General features: G+C 39.8%; 1 protein-coding gene across 2 annotated transcripts in view; it reads left to right on the forward strand.

Annotated features, from left to right (window-relative positions):
- prkg1b (protein kinase cGMP-dependent 1b) overlaps positions 1-15,040 on the forward strand; it is a 155,993-nt gene that overhangs the window by 38,612 nt on the left and 102,341 nt on the right. For both annotated transcript variants that reach the window (XM_051914674.1, XM_051914673.1), the window contains exon 3: positions 10,744-10,857. In XM_051914674.1, coding sequence (XP_051770634.1) covers positions 10,744-10,857 — 114 coding nt within the window. The remainder of the gene's footprint in view (positions 1-10,743; positions 10,858-15,040) is intronic.

A 15,040-nucleotide genomic window follows, 5' to 3' on the forward strand; every position in this document is an offset into this window, starting at 1 on the left:
GCTGTATCTTTTCTAGTGATAATTCCCTTATCATGCTGAAGGACCCAAGTCCTGCCCTAGATGCAAAGCCTTTTTTTTTATCAACATGGCTTTAGGATGCACAACTCATTCACAAGTTCATACCTTTTCTGTTCTACTGTATGAAATGCACTGGAAAGATGTATGTGTTAGGCTACATATGGTGTATATTAAAAAAAGAATAGTGAGCAGAAAAGAGATGCTGCCCTCTTGTTCTCGCATGTGTTATGCTCTAGAGAGGGGAATGTGTTCAGGGTGAGATGAAACAAACAGGTTTGAGTACACACTGAAAGTACGAGTGGCCGTTCCATCGATCAACACCACTCTTCCTCGAATTCCTCCAACACATAGGCACTTTAACCTAAGAGCGCTGCAATGGGACTCCTACACAAAACCATCAGAGGTGCCACAGGTCACACGGAATGTCTGAAATTATCAAGCTTTCCCGGTGAGATGCATGGTCTGCATAAGTGCAAATAGCGATATATGCTATTTACACTAAGTGAAAATAGCAACATTTTCTTTGTAATAAGTGTAAATAGCAGTTAGATGCTATAGTGGCAGATATTATTTTCACCTCAGTGTAATGTAGTATAGCTTATTATAAAACAGTATGCAATATTAAAGGGTTAGTTCACCCAAAAATTAAAATTCTGTCATTAATACTCTCATGTCATTCCAAACCTGTAAGACTTTCGTTAATCTTCGCAACACAAATGAAGATATTTTTAATAAAATCTGAGAGCTTTCTGTCCCTCTATTGACAGTCTACGCAATTACCACTTTGCCTCTTCAAAAAGTTCATAAAGAGATCGTAAAACTAATCCATATGAATTAAGCGGTTTAGTCCAAATTTTCTAAAGAGACACGATTTAAGTCATTACAGCTTCTTTGACCAGATCACTGAGAACTAGATCAGTCCAAATTGAGAACTAATCGTTCTGTCCAGTTTGTGAAATAACAGTTCAGTTTCATTTGTGAATCAGATTAACTGGCTCATTGAAAAGACTCATGAGAATGATATTTTCACAATCAGTTTTGGCCAATATTATATATAGAAAAGACGAGATATAGGAAACTCTCATGAGCTTTATAATTAACTTTATACAGGTAACATGACATGAGGGTGAATAAATAAATTAATGACAGAATGTTTATTTTTGGGTGGACTATTTCCTTAAGCATCCTCTTACCTTTGTCCTTGAATAAAAGACGTAAAGGTGATTGATAGTCTCAGTCATGCTGGTTTAGGGTGAGTCAGAGTAACTGGCCTCCAACCGGAGGATTCATTAACACATTCCGTGGACTCATTTGAAGTAGCAGAAATGTGCTGCATGCTGTGAAGCGAATCCTACAAGTAGTGATGAAACGGTTACCTGTTAAACGATAAACCACTATGAAATTTTAGATGGTTAATATTACAGTTTCATATTTAAAACCATATTTGATTACAGCGAGTCGACTCTGAAAAACCTGGAATCGAACATCCCTTGCAGCGTTGCTTTGTGTACAGAGGTTACCAGGGAAAGCTCTATTTGTGCTGTTCCATAAGCGCCACCTACTGTCAGAGAGTGGATTTACATGTTTTATTCAGCCTGTCTAACATTTTAAGATCGGTGTAAAAATCTGGCTGAATTTTTATGCAAAGTTTTACATTTTAATGGAAAATAATCTAATGTGCATTCTAAAAATCTAAATTTGTATAATAAGCTTTCTAGAATTATTTACAGATGAAAGAGCAGATAAAATACCTATAAATATTTGTGTATCAGTATTTTTTAAACATTTCCAGCACATTTTAATAATACCGTGATAAAGTCACTATAATTGTGATATGAAATTTTCATACCGTTTTATCTCTACTTAGTGCTGTCTCTACTTCTGAGAATTACAGATCACATCTTATGATATAGAAGCATGAAGATGCCTATTCTCAGTAGATCTTTAACCTATTCTGTAATGAATAACCCTATGTTTAATAAAACACACCAGCTTTAATATATAGACCTCAAGGCGAATGTCCAAGTGTCATCCTCAATTTTCAGAGCTAACCTCAAATGCTCTTTTCTTCAAAACTGTAGCTTAAGTTACTTAATAACTATCATACCTCCCCAGTTTATTAATGTCATGCATTGTGTTGTAAGATACAAACACACGACGAGGAAGATGATATAACAGGCTTATTTAATCCACAAGGTAAGGTCCAACACCGAATAGGCAGTTCAACACAACATAAACACTGATGAGATGTGACAAAGACACAAACTGAGCTGAACTTAAATAGGGGAGATAATGACACTAGCACACCTGAACACAATGACAAAATCAAATCAGTGACCATGACAACAAACAAGGCAAGGAGAAACGGTGAACGAAACCGTGGTGTGAGTGTATGACAGAACACCCCTCCCAGAAGGCACGTTCTTGTGCCGTGGTGACAAGGAGGCGAGGAGGATGATGGCGAAGGGACGGCGAAGAGGCTGGCAAAAGATTGGCAAAACAGGCAGAGGGCACAGGAGGGACTTGGAGCAGGAGGAGCAAGGTGGGAACCAGACTGCAGCCAGGCAGGTGGCCCATGGTGGAGCTGATGGAGGGAGGAGCCATGGTGGAGGAAGGGCTGATGACTCCAGGGGGCCAACTGATAAAGGCGGAGCAGGTGGAAGAGGAGACCAGGGTGTAGCCGGAGAGCCGACGAGCCAAGACGACACTGAGGACCCGGTGGGACATGGCGATGGCGACGGCTCTGGAGACCGAGGCGCAGGTAGGGATCCAGAAGGCTGCGGTGGAGCCGGACCGACAGAGGACCAAGCTGGAGGTGGAGGGAGAGAGGAGCCAGAGGGACAAAGGGACGAGGTGAAGCCGGAGGAGTGCATTCCTGAGGCGAGGGCAGGTTGACAAATGACCAAGGCGAAGCCAGAGGGATGAGGGAGCCCGGCGGAGCTGGTGTACTGATGGGCCATGGTGAAGATGAGGGAGGTAGGAGCCAAGGTGGAGCTAATGGACCGATGGGCCGAGGTGGAGTCCTGGTCGTGGAGGCTGGAGGCGGACCACGATTCACTGACCCTGATGGAGCTAGAGACTGGCAGACCCACGGCGAGCCCACATCACCGATGGTGGACTGAGGGTGAGCTGAGGGGCTGGCAGAAAGCAGCGGAGACAGGAGGTAGGAGAGGGAGAGGGAGGCTGGGTGGGAGTTTGGGACTGTCTGGGAGCACAGGGGCTGTGTGCGCTGACCACACACACACACAATATAGCAGCTCCCAGCACCGGGAGTGCCACGGACAGGGCAACGACCTCCGTGGTCGTGACGGGACAGACAGACAGTTCAGGACAGACAGATAATTCAAATGATTCATATGAGGGTTTCTCAGAATAGAGTCCAGTTCCTCAGAGCACAGCCTCTGCTCACCCTCAGTGGTAGTACAGTGGGCAGGGCTTTCCTCCATGCCCTCTCTCTCCACTGTAAACTCCCTCACAAGCGCTGTAGCCGGCTCACGCACCTGGTCAGATGTATAAAGAAGTATTTGCTCCGTGGCGATCCTCAGCTCTGTCCTTCCACTCGGCGATGGCTTGTCACTCGCGGTGGCCTCATGCAAGCGTTCCATGCAGTGGGATGGTTGTTGGCCAGGTTCTGGGTCTGGAGTGGGGCTGGCGAGATCCTCCTCTCCGAGGCAGATGGTGAATGGCGAGTTACAGCTCACCAGCACCCACTCCACAAATGCAGCGAAATTCCCCCGCAGACCTTCTCCGGACAATTGCGCTCTGCATGTGGCATTCAAGCTCACATCGTAGAATGTACAGAGGCAGTTGTCCGGGTAGTGAGTCAAATGGGCAGCTTATAAAAAGATCCACATGTGGTCCTCTAAGGTTAGATGCCCCCACTCCAAACACAGAAGGAGAACAGTGGGGATAAAAAATAAATAAATAAATAAAAGTAAAAAAAAAAAAAAAAAACCCAGAATGAAACAAAAAAGCAGGAAAAACACCACCAAACTTTCACCCTTTTAGGTCGGATCTTATGTCACACAAACTGAGCTGAACTTAAATAGGGGAGATAATGACACTAGCACACCTGAACACAATGACAAAATCAAATCAGTGACCATGACGACAAACAAGGCAAGGAGAAACGGTGAATGAAATCAAACAGTCTTTGGTGGTGTGAGTGTGACAAATAATCACAGTACGTTATGATAGTTTTTTTTTGTAGTTTTTTTTCTTTTTGTAGTACAAGTTTTTTGAAATGTTATGTTTAAAAATGCAAATGAGGTATTAAATATGCATGAATTTGCATGCATTTACAGAACTCAAATTTCTGTTTTTTGTCCCCCCTCCCACATTAAAAGTAAAGGTTTTTACAGAGGGGGTTTTGGGCCTCTTTTTATCACTGAAAATACTGTCAACAGCCAGGGGGATAAAATGTTATATACTGTAAATCAGGTGAATGATATATGAATAAACCCCTCTGTAAAAAAACTTCAGAATATGTAGGAATAAAACTGAAAAGTTTGCGGTAGTTAAGTGAGGTGTATTGTAATTGAAATCTACAGACTCAAAAAGATAAAGTGTTTTAAAATAAACTGTTAAATGTGTGTTTTGGATGTTTTCTTCCCACTAGTCTGAAATAATGCATGTTATGGAAGCAAAATAGCTCAAAACCTATTAGTGTAAAGAACATTTTAATAATTTAAAGAACCTTTTTTCCACAATAAAGAATCTGGCCACACTTTAGATTAGGGTCCACTTCTCACTATTAACTAACTATTAACTACGACTTTTGCCTCAATAAACTGCTTATTAATAATTAGTAAGGTTGTTACGTTTAGGTATCGGGTAGGATTAAGGGATGCAGAATATGGTCATGCAGAATAAGGAATTAATATGTGCTTTATAAGTACTAATAAACAGCCAGTATCCTAGTAATATGCATGCTAATAAGCAACTAGTTAATAGTGAGAATTATATCTTAAACTAAAGTGTTACCAAGAATTGTTTTGTCCAATGGAAAGATTCTGTGGATGCTAAACGTTCTTCATTGGAACCACAGCTGCAAATAAAAATAAAGTGCATGATATGTGAAAATGAAAAAAAAAGTTCTTTGAAGCATTAAACAGGTGCAGATATTATAACATCAGCTTGGAAGATATACAGCATTATTTTTTTGCATGCACATCTTGTTGTTTCCAAGCCCTAAAGCATTCCACATTTTCCGTCCTAGTTACAGTAGGTTATTTCCCTTGGTTGCGGATGCAGGCAGTGATAATAGAGCACAAGTCAGCATGACCTGCCCGAAAACAGGCTGATAGTCACAGCTCCCTGATAACAACATTCTGCTTTTGTGCCCCGTCTCATTCCTCATATTGCCCTGCCAAGATAAAGGCATCAGAACATGATGGAAATCTAATAAAACTTTACGCTTAAGAGGAGACAGTGACGGGACTGCCTTTGGTTTGATGTATTACCGTGGTGCAGGTGTCAGAGTGGACTCAAAACGTGTGACTTTGAATCTGAATGCTTGAGACTTGACTTTGACATTCGAGTTGCTGTTACTTTCAACTTGACTCAAACTTACCTGTCAAAAACTAATAATATCAGCCTATGGTGTCATATAAAACAGGGTACCATTTTTCTGTCGATAATGGATTTAGCTGGATTTAATTGTTGATGATTTGACACAATCCTGGATTATTCTGTTCTTCAAAGCTCATCTGAGTTGTTGTCATAGCAACAGGTCCTTAAGCCCAAACCTGCCCAATTGCAGGTATGTAACGTAAACAGGATTAGATGGCTTGCGAGGTGATACTCGAGTCTGTCCCAGACGCGGCTTCATTCTTACGAGAGAACAATATTGAACCAGAGGCAATAATATTTCAGTGTCATTACAATAACTTTAGAATTGTCTGTTGTTTGTGTTCATACACGCTGTTACGTTGCCTTTCTCTTGTTTTGGATTATCGTTATGTGGAAATATACACTTTTGTTGTTGCTTAATAAAGTTCACACTGCATTTTAAGATCCTCTACATCTCATCGTCATCATCATCCGTCCGTGACAATTAGCCGATTTAGAATTTGTCATATTATCTCAGATGTACAGTATTAAGTGATGAAGAACAGTCAAGTCGGCCGACTTGTTAATTGACACACATCTCCTTTGTGTGATATTTATGGAAATATCTTTAAAGTCCCCCTGTGGTGAAAATCAAGTTTTTAATGTTGTTTATATGTCTATGTGGTGTTTTTAATATGCTATAAGAGAAACCTTGTGCAAATTCATAAGTCGACATCATTGCTGAGTATTTTATCTTTTGAACTGCGGTGATCGAAAGACAGTTTCAAAAACGCGGTTTGAAATCACTGGTGTTTCTTACGTAACTACTTTGTAACCAATCATGTCAACGTGCATATTTTTAGCATATCATTAACCATGACCTATCTGAAGCAAGGGAGTCGTGTAACATTAGCAACACATTATAAGCAGCTGACTGATAACGTAATCAAGCAAAAGGCTAATCATATTAATTACTGTTATGTGTCTGACTTTGTAAAGAGTGATACCATTGTGCAGCATTTACCTCAGTAAGTTAACCGAGTGGATCTCTGAGCTTGTGCGAGTGAGTGGAGGCGGGACTAATTAGCATATTCATCGATCTGTGTATACTAAATGAAGTAAGGGTGTAGAGTTACATTAAAGCTATTTTAAGGCATGAAGAAATGTTTTCACAGGAAAAAACGTTTAAATATGTCATTTTGTTGATCAGATATGAGTTTTAAGGACTAAAATTATTGACTACAGGGGGACTTTAACTCCTGGATCATACTGTACCTGGACTTGTTCAGCAATATTTAAAAAGTGATAGGGCCTAAAACCTTTTTTGTTTTTGTTTTTGTTTTTTGCCACACCTGCCAATGGCCGGTGTCTTAAGAAAATTTACTGGCCATTAAACTGTTTATGCAAGAACAGCCAGTTAGATATCAGTGGAAATTCACAAATCTCTATTCTATTTTCGATACCACAGCTAAAACTACTAGCCTAATATAACTAATATAAATTTAAAACATTATTAAAAACAGGTAAGAGTAGTTTTCAGGTAGAGACATTGAATAAAGTAATCAAATGTAACATAATACTGGATAGTCTTCACTGTATAAATTAAACAGGGATTAATCCTTATTAAAGTTTCAAAAGTTATTCAAGAGCAGTAAGTGATTTTTTTCTTTGTCCTTTTTGTGTGATTAACATTGAAAACACAGAAAGCAGCAGGAATATTAGGCTGCTGTCACTTTAAGACAATATACTGATACTGCACACATGCGTTGTCTTTCTTGAGTGTCTACGTTCACTCAAGCCATAACCGACTGTGTTTACTAGGAGGATACTGGTAGAGACAGGCATGTTTTGACATACTTTTGTGTTAATATGTCTCACTTCAGATGTGTACGTACACTAAACTTCCCACAAAGCATGTGAGTAATGAATTGAGTTCCCTTTTGCGTCTTCTTGCGCTTGAATATTTAAATCGGCAAGGCTTAAACTTCAGTGAGGATGCAGCGCTGGCCCGTCAACTGTCTTGAGCGTCGTTCACGTTCATGTTCTTACAACATTGCATTGTTAGATTTCACAAAAAATTATACCGGCTATCTGGGGATTGAAACTGCTTCATATACTCGCCCTGGGTGCATAGTTAGCTAAGTGGTGTACCATAAGTACCATAAAGTATTTTTAGCTTGCCAATGCTAACCAGTAGCTTTTTACTTGACTATATCTAAATCAGCTGTTATAGTCATTGATCCAATGAATCGGTGTCAGATTATGAAGTATTTTGTAATTACTTTTTTAATGAGTGTGTGACTTGATTTTATCCATCCACAAATTGTTGCGTTTTGATAAAATGACTTCATGTGCTGTATTTCTAGCCACAACAGTGTTCAGGAAATCCACATGATTCCTTTATTTATAATAGACTTACAGACCAAAGCTTACAACTTGGCTTGATTCAGTCCAGCAGCCTCTAACTCAATCCTGACAGTCAAAATCTAGGATGTGAGAATCGACTGATAGGACTTAGGACGTCTTTAAGATGTTCAGTTTTAATCTAAATTGTAAATTTTAAACTGAGCTTTGCATTGTATTTACACATTGAGTCAGTGGGCTGGTGTTCATGGTGGGCTTAAAGTGGATGTGTTTGTTTCGTGCTGTTAGAGCTCGGGATGACCAGTGGTGATTCAGATCCGGCATTAGACAGACCCCAGGTGGCAGGAGAATAGAGCCACAGCAAACTGATTCTGGGTCAGTGTATTTGGAGCCTGTTTGGATTAGCCTTGCTGATAGCATCAGAGCTGGAGACTAGCCTACCATCAGAAGTCTGATGAAGAAGATATATGTTTTTTTCCCCCTGTGGAGAGGACCCTTACTGTTAGTTTTCAGCTGATTAAACAGAACTAGTCTCTTCTGCTCAACAAAGCTGCATTTATTTGATCAAAAATTCAGCAAAAACAGTAATATTGTGAAATATTATTACAGCTTAAAATAACTTTATTCGATTTGACTAGCTATATTTTAAAATGTGATTTATTCCAGTGATGCAAAGCTGAATTGTCTTTAATGTCACATGATCCTTCACAAATCATTCTGAACCTGTAGCGTATAATGGTTCCTACATTTTGTTTCCCGCAAAACGTTGAGCAGTAAATCAGCATATTAAAATGATTTCTGAACCATCATGTGACACTGAAGACTGGAGTAATGATACTGAAAAATCAACTTTGCCATTACAAGAATAAATTATATTTTAAATACATTCAAAAGGAAAACTGTTCTTTTAAATTGTAATAATATTTCATTTTTTTCATTTTTTTTTTTTTTTACTGTATTTTAGCCTAAGAGACCCACAAAAACATCAAAAAATTATTCCAAATAGTGGTGCACCAATCATGATTTTTCATGGCCGATTCTTATTTTTTATAAGCAAATTGGATAATTCCGACACCGGTTGCCGTTTGTTTTGTTTTTTTTGTTTAAGCAAATGTATTTGTTGTTTATTTGCTCAACTTTTCTGAAGACAGTCAGTTCCCTTCAGTTCTTCTAGTATTTCGAGCATCGCGAACAGTGAACTTGCTGTGCCTGGTACAGTATTTTCTCTGCTGGAGCGTCTGTGTTTTCTTCTTTGCGTCTGTCTTCAGCGTGTCCCGTCTCTGGCCTGTGTTAACGTCCTGTTTACAGACTTCGTAATATTTCCAACTAAATTGCATTTTGGGAAATGATTGCAATGCAGTTTGAGTGCAAGTCTGGAATAGAGATAGGTTTGGAGCAAAAACCGGCCTGATTTATGGCCGGTCGACAGGTGCATCTCTAATTCCAAACTTCTGACAGCGACACCGTGTTACACAAAACATGAAGCAGCATGCTTTTTGGCCCTGATTCCATCTGGTATTAAGATGTGTTTTGGTGTTTTGATCGATCGGATCACAAGTGGACGAGGGAGACACATACCCGTTTCCACCTGGCATTTTAATCTTTTTTTTAAATCTTTTTTGTGTCTTTTTTGGTCCACTTTCAACCACTTCTGTCCTGATTTCTTCAAGGGGATGGTCTATGGGCGGGTAAATGTATGGGTTTTTTCAGATAATTCGATCTAATGGACAAAATAAGCTTGCGCAATTTACATATGAAAACAACCGGACACGACAGAAAAACATACAGTTAGCAGCAGCAGCTTTTGTTTCTGCTCTGACAGCCGCAAGACCACGCCGAACGCTGTGTGTGCGTGTTTGAAATCAGTAATGAGATTGGTATGTTTTTCATCTTTTAACCGAACTTGGGTCTTCAGCTGACAAAGTTCAAATCCCGTCTGGCTAGCGCGCTTCCCATACTGTTTACGTGTTAGGTCAGTAGGCAGAGAGTAGGCGGTCGTTAGTGGCTGTTCGAACACATTCGACCAGTTTCCACTACGAAAGCAATCCGGTCAAATGCGTTTTCGGCTACCTCTGGAAGTGGTCGAATGTGGACAAGCTCAAAACGTTTTACACCCCGTTTGCACCTGTATTTAGCGTCATCCACTTGTGATCTGATCGGCCAAAATGCATCTTAATACCAGGTGGAAACAGGGCCTTTATGTGAATAGCATCAGATTGTAAATATCTACATAAACATCTTTGCTTTTACTTGCTACCTTGCTGTTGCCAGCATTTAGCAGGAAGGGTTTTCTCAGACCTACTTTATTCCAAGTATTGCCCCCCGGAAGCTTTGGTATAATTCGAAAACTGCATGAGGTGACAGATGAGCTCTTCAACCAAGCCTGTTGATGAATTTCCCATGAGCTAACGCAGAGGAGTTACGTGTGTCTTACGCATTAATCCTGAAATAACAGTCCCAGGCCCTCTCAGTATGGTTTTACTGCATCTCATCTAATAGTTTATGCCTAATACTTTGCTAATCCTCCACTCCTTTCTTCTTTTTCCTCCCTTTTTTCACTGGCCTACTTCTTCCTGTGCCCGTTACATTAGAGAGCTCCTACCTTTCCCAGTCATTTCACATCCCCCACTCCCCTCGAAGCTTCTGCTCATGTCTGCTGGCCTAATGAAATGAGACTGTTATTGGAATGTATTAGGCCTGGCTCGGTCCAATCCAGGCAGGCAGCACGGATGCATTTCCAGACTGTCATGCTTACTTTCATGAACAGAGCATCATCAATGGACTTAAGGATTTACCTTTGATTGCTTTCAGATGGCAGGGTGGAGGTGACCAAGGAGGGCATGAAACTCTGCACCATGGGACCGGGGAAAGTGTTCGGAGAGCTCGCCATCCTCTACAACTGCACCAGGACTGCTACGGTACAGAGTGAGTGAGGAGAACAATGCACCTGCAAATTTACAGTTCAAAAGTTAATTCATTAAAATTTAGTCTACTTTTTGTGCAAAATGTCAGTTAAAGGGTTAGTTCACCCAAAAATGAAAATTCTGTAATTAAATACTCACCCTCATGTCATTCCACACTCATTCATCTTCAGACCACAAATTAAGATATTTTTGATGAAATCCGAGAGGTATGACTCCTCCATAGACAGCAATTTAACCACCACTTTCAAGGTCTAGTAAGATACTAAAGACATCATTAAAACAGTCCATGTGACTGCAGTGGTTCAACCTTAATGTTATGAAGTGAAGAGAATACTTTTGTGCGCAAAAACAAAAGAAAAATAACAACTTTATTCAACAATATCTTCTCTTCTGTGTCTTCTCGTACGCAGTTTACGTTCAGTGCTTCCAGGTTCTACGTCAGAACGGCGGCTCAGTATTGGCCGAAGCTGAACACGTGAGCAGCATGATGCATTTGTGTGAGGCTGATGCAGGAGCCGGCCAATAATGAGCCGGCGTTCTGACGTAGAACCTGGAAGCGCTGAACATAAACAACGTAGGAGAATGATACAGAAGAGACAATATTGTTGAAATAAAGTTATTTTTGTTTTGTTTTTTTGCACAAAAAGTTTTATTTCATTTTTGAAAGTGGTGATGTCTATGGAGGAGTCAGACAGCTCTCGGATTTCATCAAAAATATCTTAAACCCTTCACATGTAAGTTTAAAATATTCTGATTGATCCCCAGCGTGACTTTTTCTAGGCAACTGTTATTTAGAACGCATCACTTTGTTGCTTCCATGGTGACGCGTCATTGCTTGTCATGTGACACACCGCAGCCACAATAGGGCTGTATGACTGATGTTTTGCTTTTATTTAATTTTTCCTTTTTATTTAAAATATTCACAAACTTGTTAACTATAACATGAAATATGTGATATTCCGATTGTCAAATATGTGCAAGTGGATGTGTTTTGCTATTTAAACACCTTTATAACGATCGCGTTTGTTGAGCTATACATGCAATGGGCGCCACAGTTCAAAGAATCGCATCTGTTGGATATACAGCACGTGAGTTCATCCGCTTCTATTGAAATGCATGAAAGTAAGTGGTCGATTACCTGGGAGAAGAAGAGAGTAAACTTTACAGTTACTTACAGTGTATCTGATATAAATAAAACATGTCGTCTAATTATAATGGAAAGGATCAGTGTTGCCAAGTCTGCAGTTTTTCCGCAGAATTGGGCTACTTTAACACTGTTGCCGCAGGTTGTTTTTCATGTCTGCGTGTTGAAACGACCACAAATAACATGATATTTAGCCTCTGGAGTGCAGGGAAACCTGCCAAATACGCAGATTTTACCACCCCCAGAACACGATTTTACCGGGGTGATCGTACGCTCCAGGGACCAGCCCAGACCGATCACACCGGCGTGATCGTACGCGTCAAAGGGTTAATTTGTGTTCCGAAGATGAACGAAGGCCTTACGAGTGTGGAATGACATGAGGGTGAGTAATTAATGACAGAATTTTCATTTTTGGGTGAACTAACCCATAGCACATAAGACTGCATACGCAAATATGCACATGCATGAATGTGCACATAGAAAGACCCTTTCTCTTTGTAACTCTGCAAAGATGAACCACAATCTGGAGTGAGTAACCATGGAAACACATACACTGTGTTGTCATCCTTAACTTAGCAAGAACAACTCTCAGGAGGGAGTAACCATGGAAACACACACACACACACACACACACACACACACACACACACACACACACACACACACACACACACACACACACAATGCTAGGGATCCCTAACACAACTCTGTTAGGGATATATACTAATATCTACATATCAAGTAGCTTAAAGTCCTTGCATAGGTTTTTTTTCTGTTCCTTTAAATATTTAATGCAAAGCTTTAAGGCACGCTTACCCACAAAACCAGTAGATATTCTTGTGATTTTGTTTGTTTTGCACAATAAATAATTCCCTATTCGAGTTTGACAAGGTATTTGGCATGGTCTTGTATTTCTAAAACAATATGACAAGCTAATTTGTATGCATGTCAGCCTGGCAAAATAATTTGCAAGCCTCACTTAATTTAATTATCAAAATGCACAATGGCTCCGGTTCTTCCCCTGTTAAACCAGATGCAACACTGTGTTTTATTAGAAAATTACGTATTGTTTCTCATGCTGTGTGATAGTACTTCAATCTTTGATAAATCACTGATCTTTTGTGTGTTAGCAACCATGTTATTGACACTGGTAGAAACTGGTAGCGTGAAATAGTGAGATATATACCAGCAACGGAAAGAGGTGAGTCAGAATCTCTGTGTCTTATTTGCGTCTCTTAAGTGCGACAAATGCCAGGCCATTTCCTCAGATTTGAAGAGAGCCGCCAAGATGAGAAACACGGCCACAAAGCCATTATTTTGTCATGATGAAGTACAATCTTCAGCATCTTATTTTTTTTTTTTTTAGCTTTTTGCCTCTGAGGCAAATGCAAATACAAGTGCTCCCCATCTCTCGTTCTGTTTGTCTGACCCCCAATCCCTCCCCCCATCTCTCTCTCTCTCTCTCTCTCTCTCTCATGTTTTCTGTGAAGCAGCTGTTGCTTTATGAAATCTGATTAAACATTTTTTGCTGCTGGTTCTGTTACAGATTTTTTTTTTTTTTTTTTTTAACTGATTGTATTGCTGAGATTTTTCCCTTTTTTTTTTTTTTTTTTGAAGTTTTGCAAGATATATGATGAGCAATATATAGGAACCAAGAATGGGCAAAAATAATATATATACCAGCACATCCTAAATGCAGAGAAGAGCAAGGAGAGAAATCAGGAGAGAAGGCGGGAGGTAAAAAATAATGATGCATAAATACATCAAGGTGAGACCAAGCAAAATGATTTAGCATTACTAAGACATTCCCCGGTGATCTCTGAGCTTACTGATCTCTACACAGTGTCTTGTCATAAACTACAAGGAGTAAGCTACTCAGAGAGGTGTGCTATGAGTCACTGCCATATGAGAAGCACACGTATCACACAAGAAGTAGAATGTAATGACGGGCGAGTGGCTTATATGGAGCTTAAGCTATACACAGATGATGATAACATTTCCATTATAAAAACATTATATGATGAAGCTATCATTTGGATGTGAGTCATGAAGATTTTGTAAATGCCAATTAGTTTGTTTATTTTTTTTATTCTTCTACATCTACTACACCTACTCTGGTGGTGTTTCAGTAAACACAACATCAATACAACAGGGAAAATGAGATATTTCTCCCTTTGTATTTTTTTTTTTTTTTTTTTTTTTTTTTATGCATTTGTCAGATGCTATATGTATGTGTATACCTATATTTTTATTTATATCTATATCTAAATCTATATCTATATCTATATCTATATCTATACACTCACTGGTCACTTTATTAGGTGCTGTTCAACAGCTTATTAATGCAAATACCTGATCAGCCAATCACATTTGAGCAACTCAATGCATTTAGGCATGTAGACATGGTCAAGACAATCTGCTGAAGTTCAAACTAAGCATCAGAATAGGAAAGAAAGGTGGTTTAAGTGACTTTGAACGTGGCATAGTTGTTGGTGCCAGACGGGCTGGTCTGAGTATTTTAGAAACTGCTGACCTACTGGGATTTTTAACGCACAACCATCTCTAAGATTTACAGAGAATGGTCCGAAAAAGTGAAAATATCCAGAGTGTGGCAGTTCTGTGGGCAAAAATGCCTTGTTGATGCCAGAGTTCAGAGGAGAACAGTCAGAATGGTTCGAGCTGATAAAAAGGCAACAGTAACTCAAATAACCACTCATTACAACCGAGGTCTGCAAAAGAGCATCTCTGAACACACAATGCATCAAACCTTGAAGCAGATGGACTACAGCGGAAGAAGACAAACTGGTGCCACTCCTGTCAGCTGAGAACAGGAAACTGAGGCTACAATTCACATGGGCTCAACAAAATTGGACAATATTAGAAATTGGTGGTAGGATGGTAGGATCAGAATTTGGCATAAACAACATGAAAGCATGGATCCATTCTGCCTTTTATCAATGGTTCAGGCTGCTGGTGGTGTAATGGTGTGGGGATATTTTCTTGGCACACTTTGGGCCCCTTAGTACCAGTTGAACATCTA

This window comes from Ctenopharyngodon idella, chromosome 12 (genome assembly GCF_019924925.1).
Source record: "Ctenopharyngodon idella isolate HZGC_01 chromosome 12, HZGC01, whole genome shotgun sequence".
NCBI classification, from domain to species: Eukaryota; Metazoa; Chordata; class Actinopteri; order Cypriniformes; family Xenocyprididae; genus Ctenopharyngodon; species Ctenopharyngodon idella.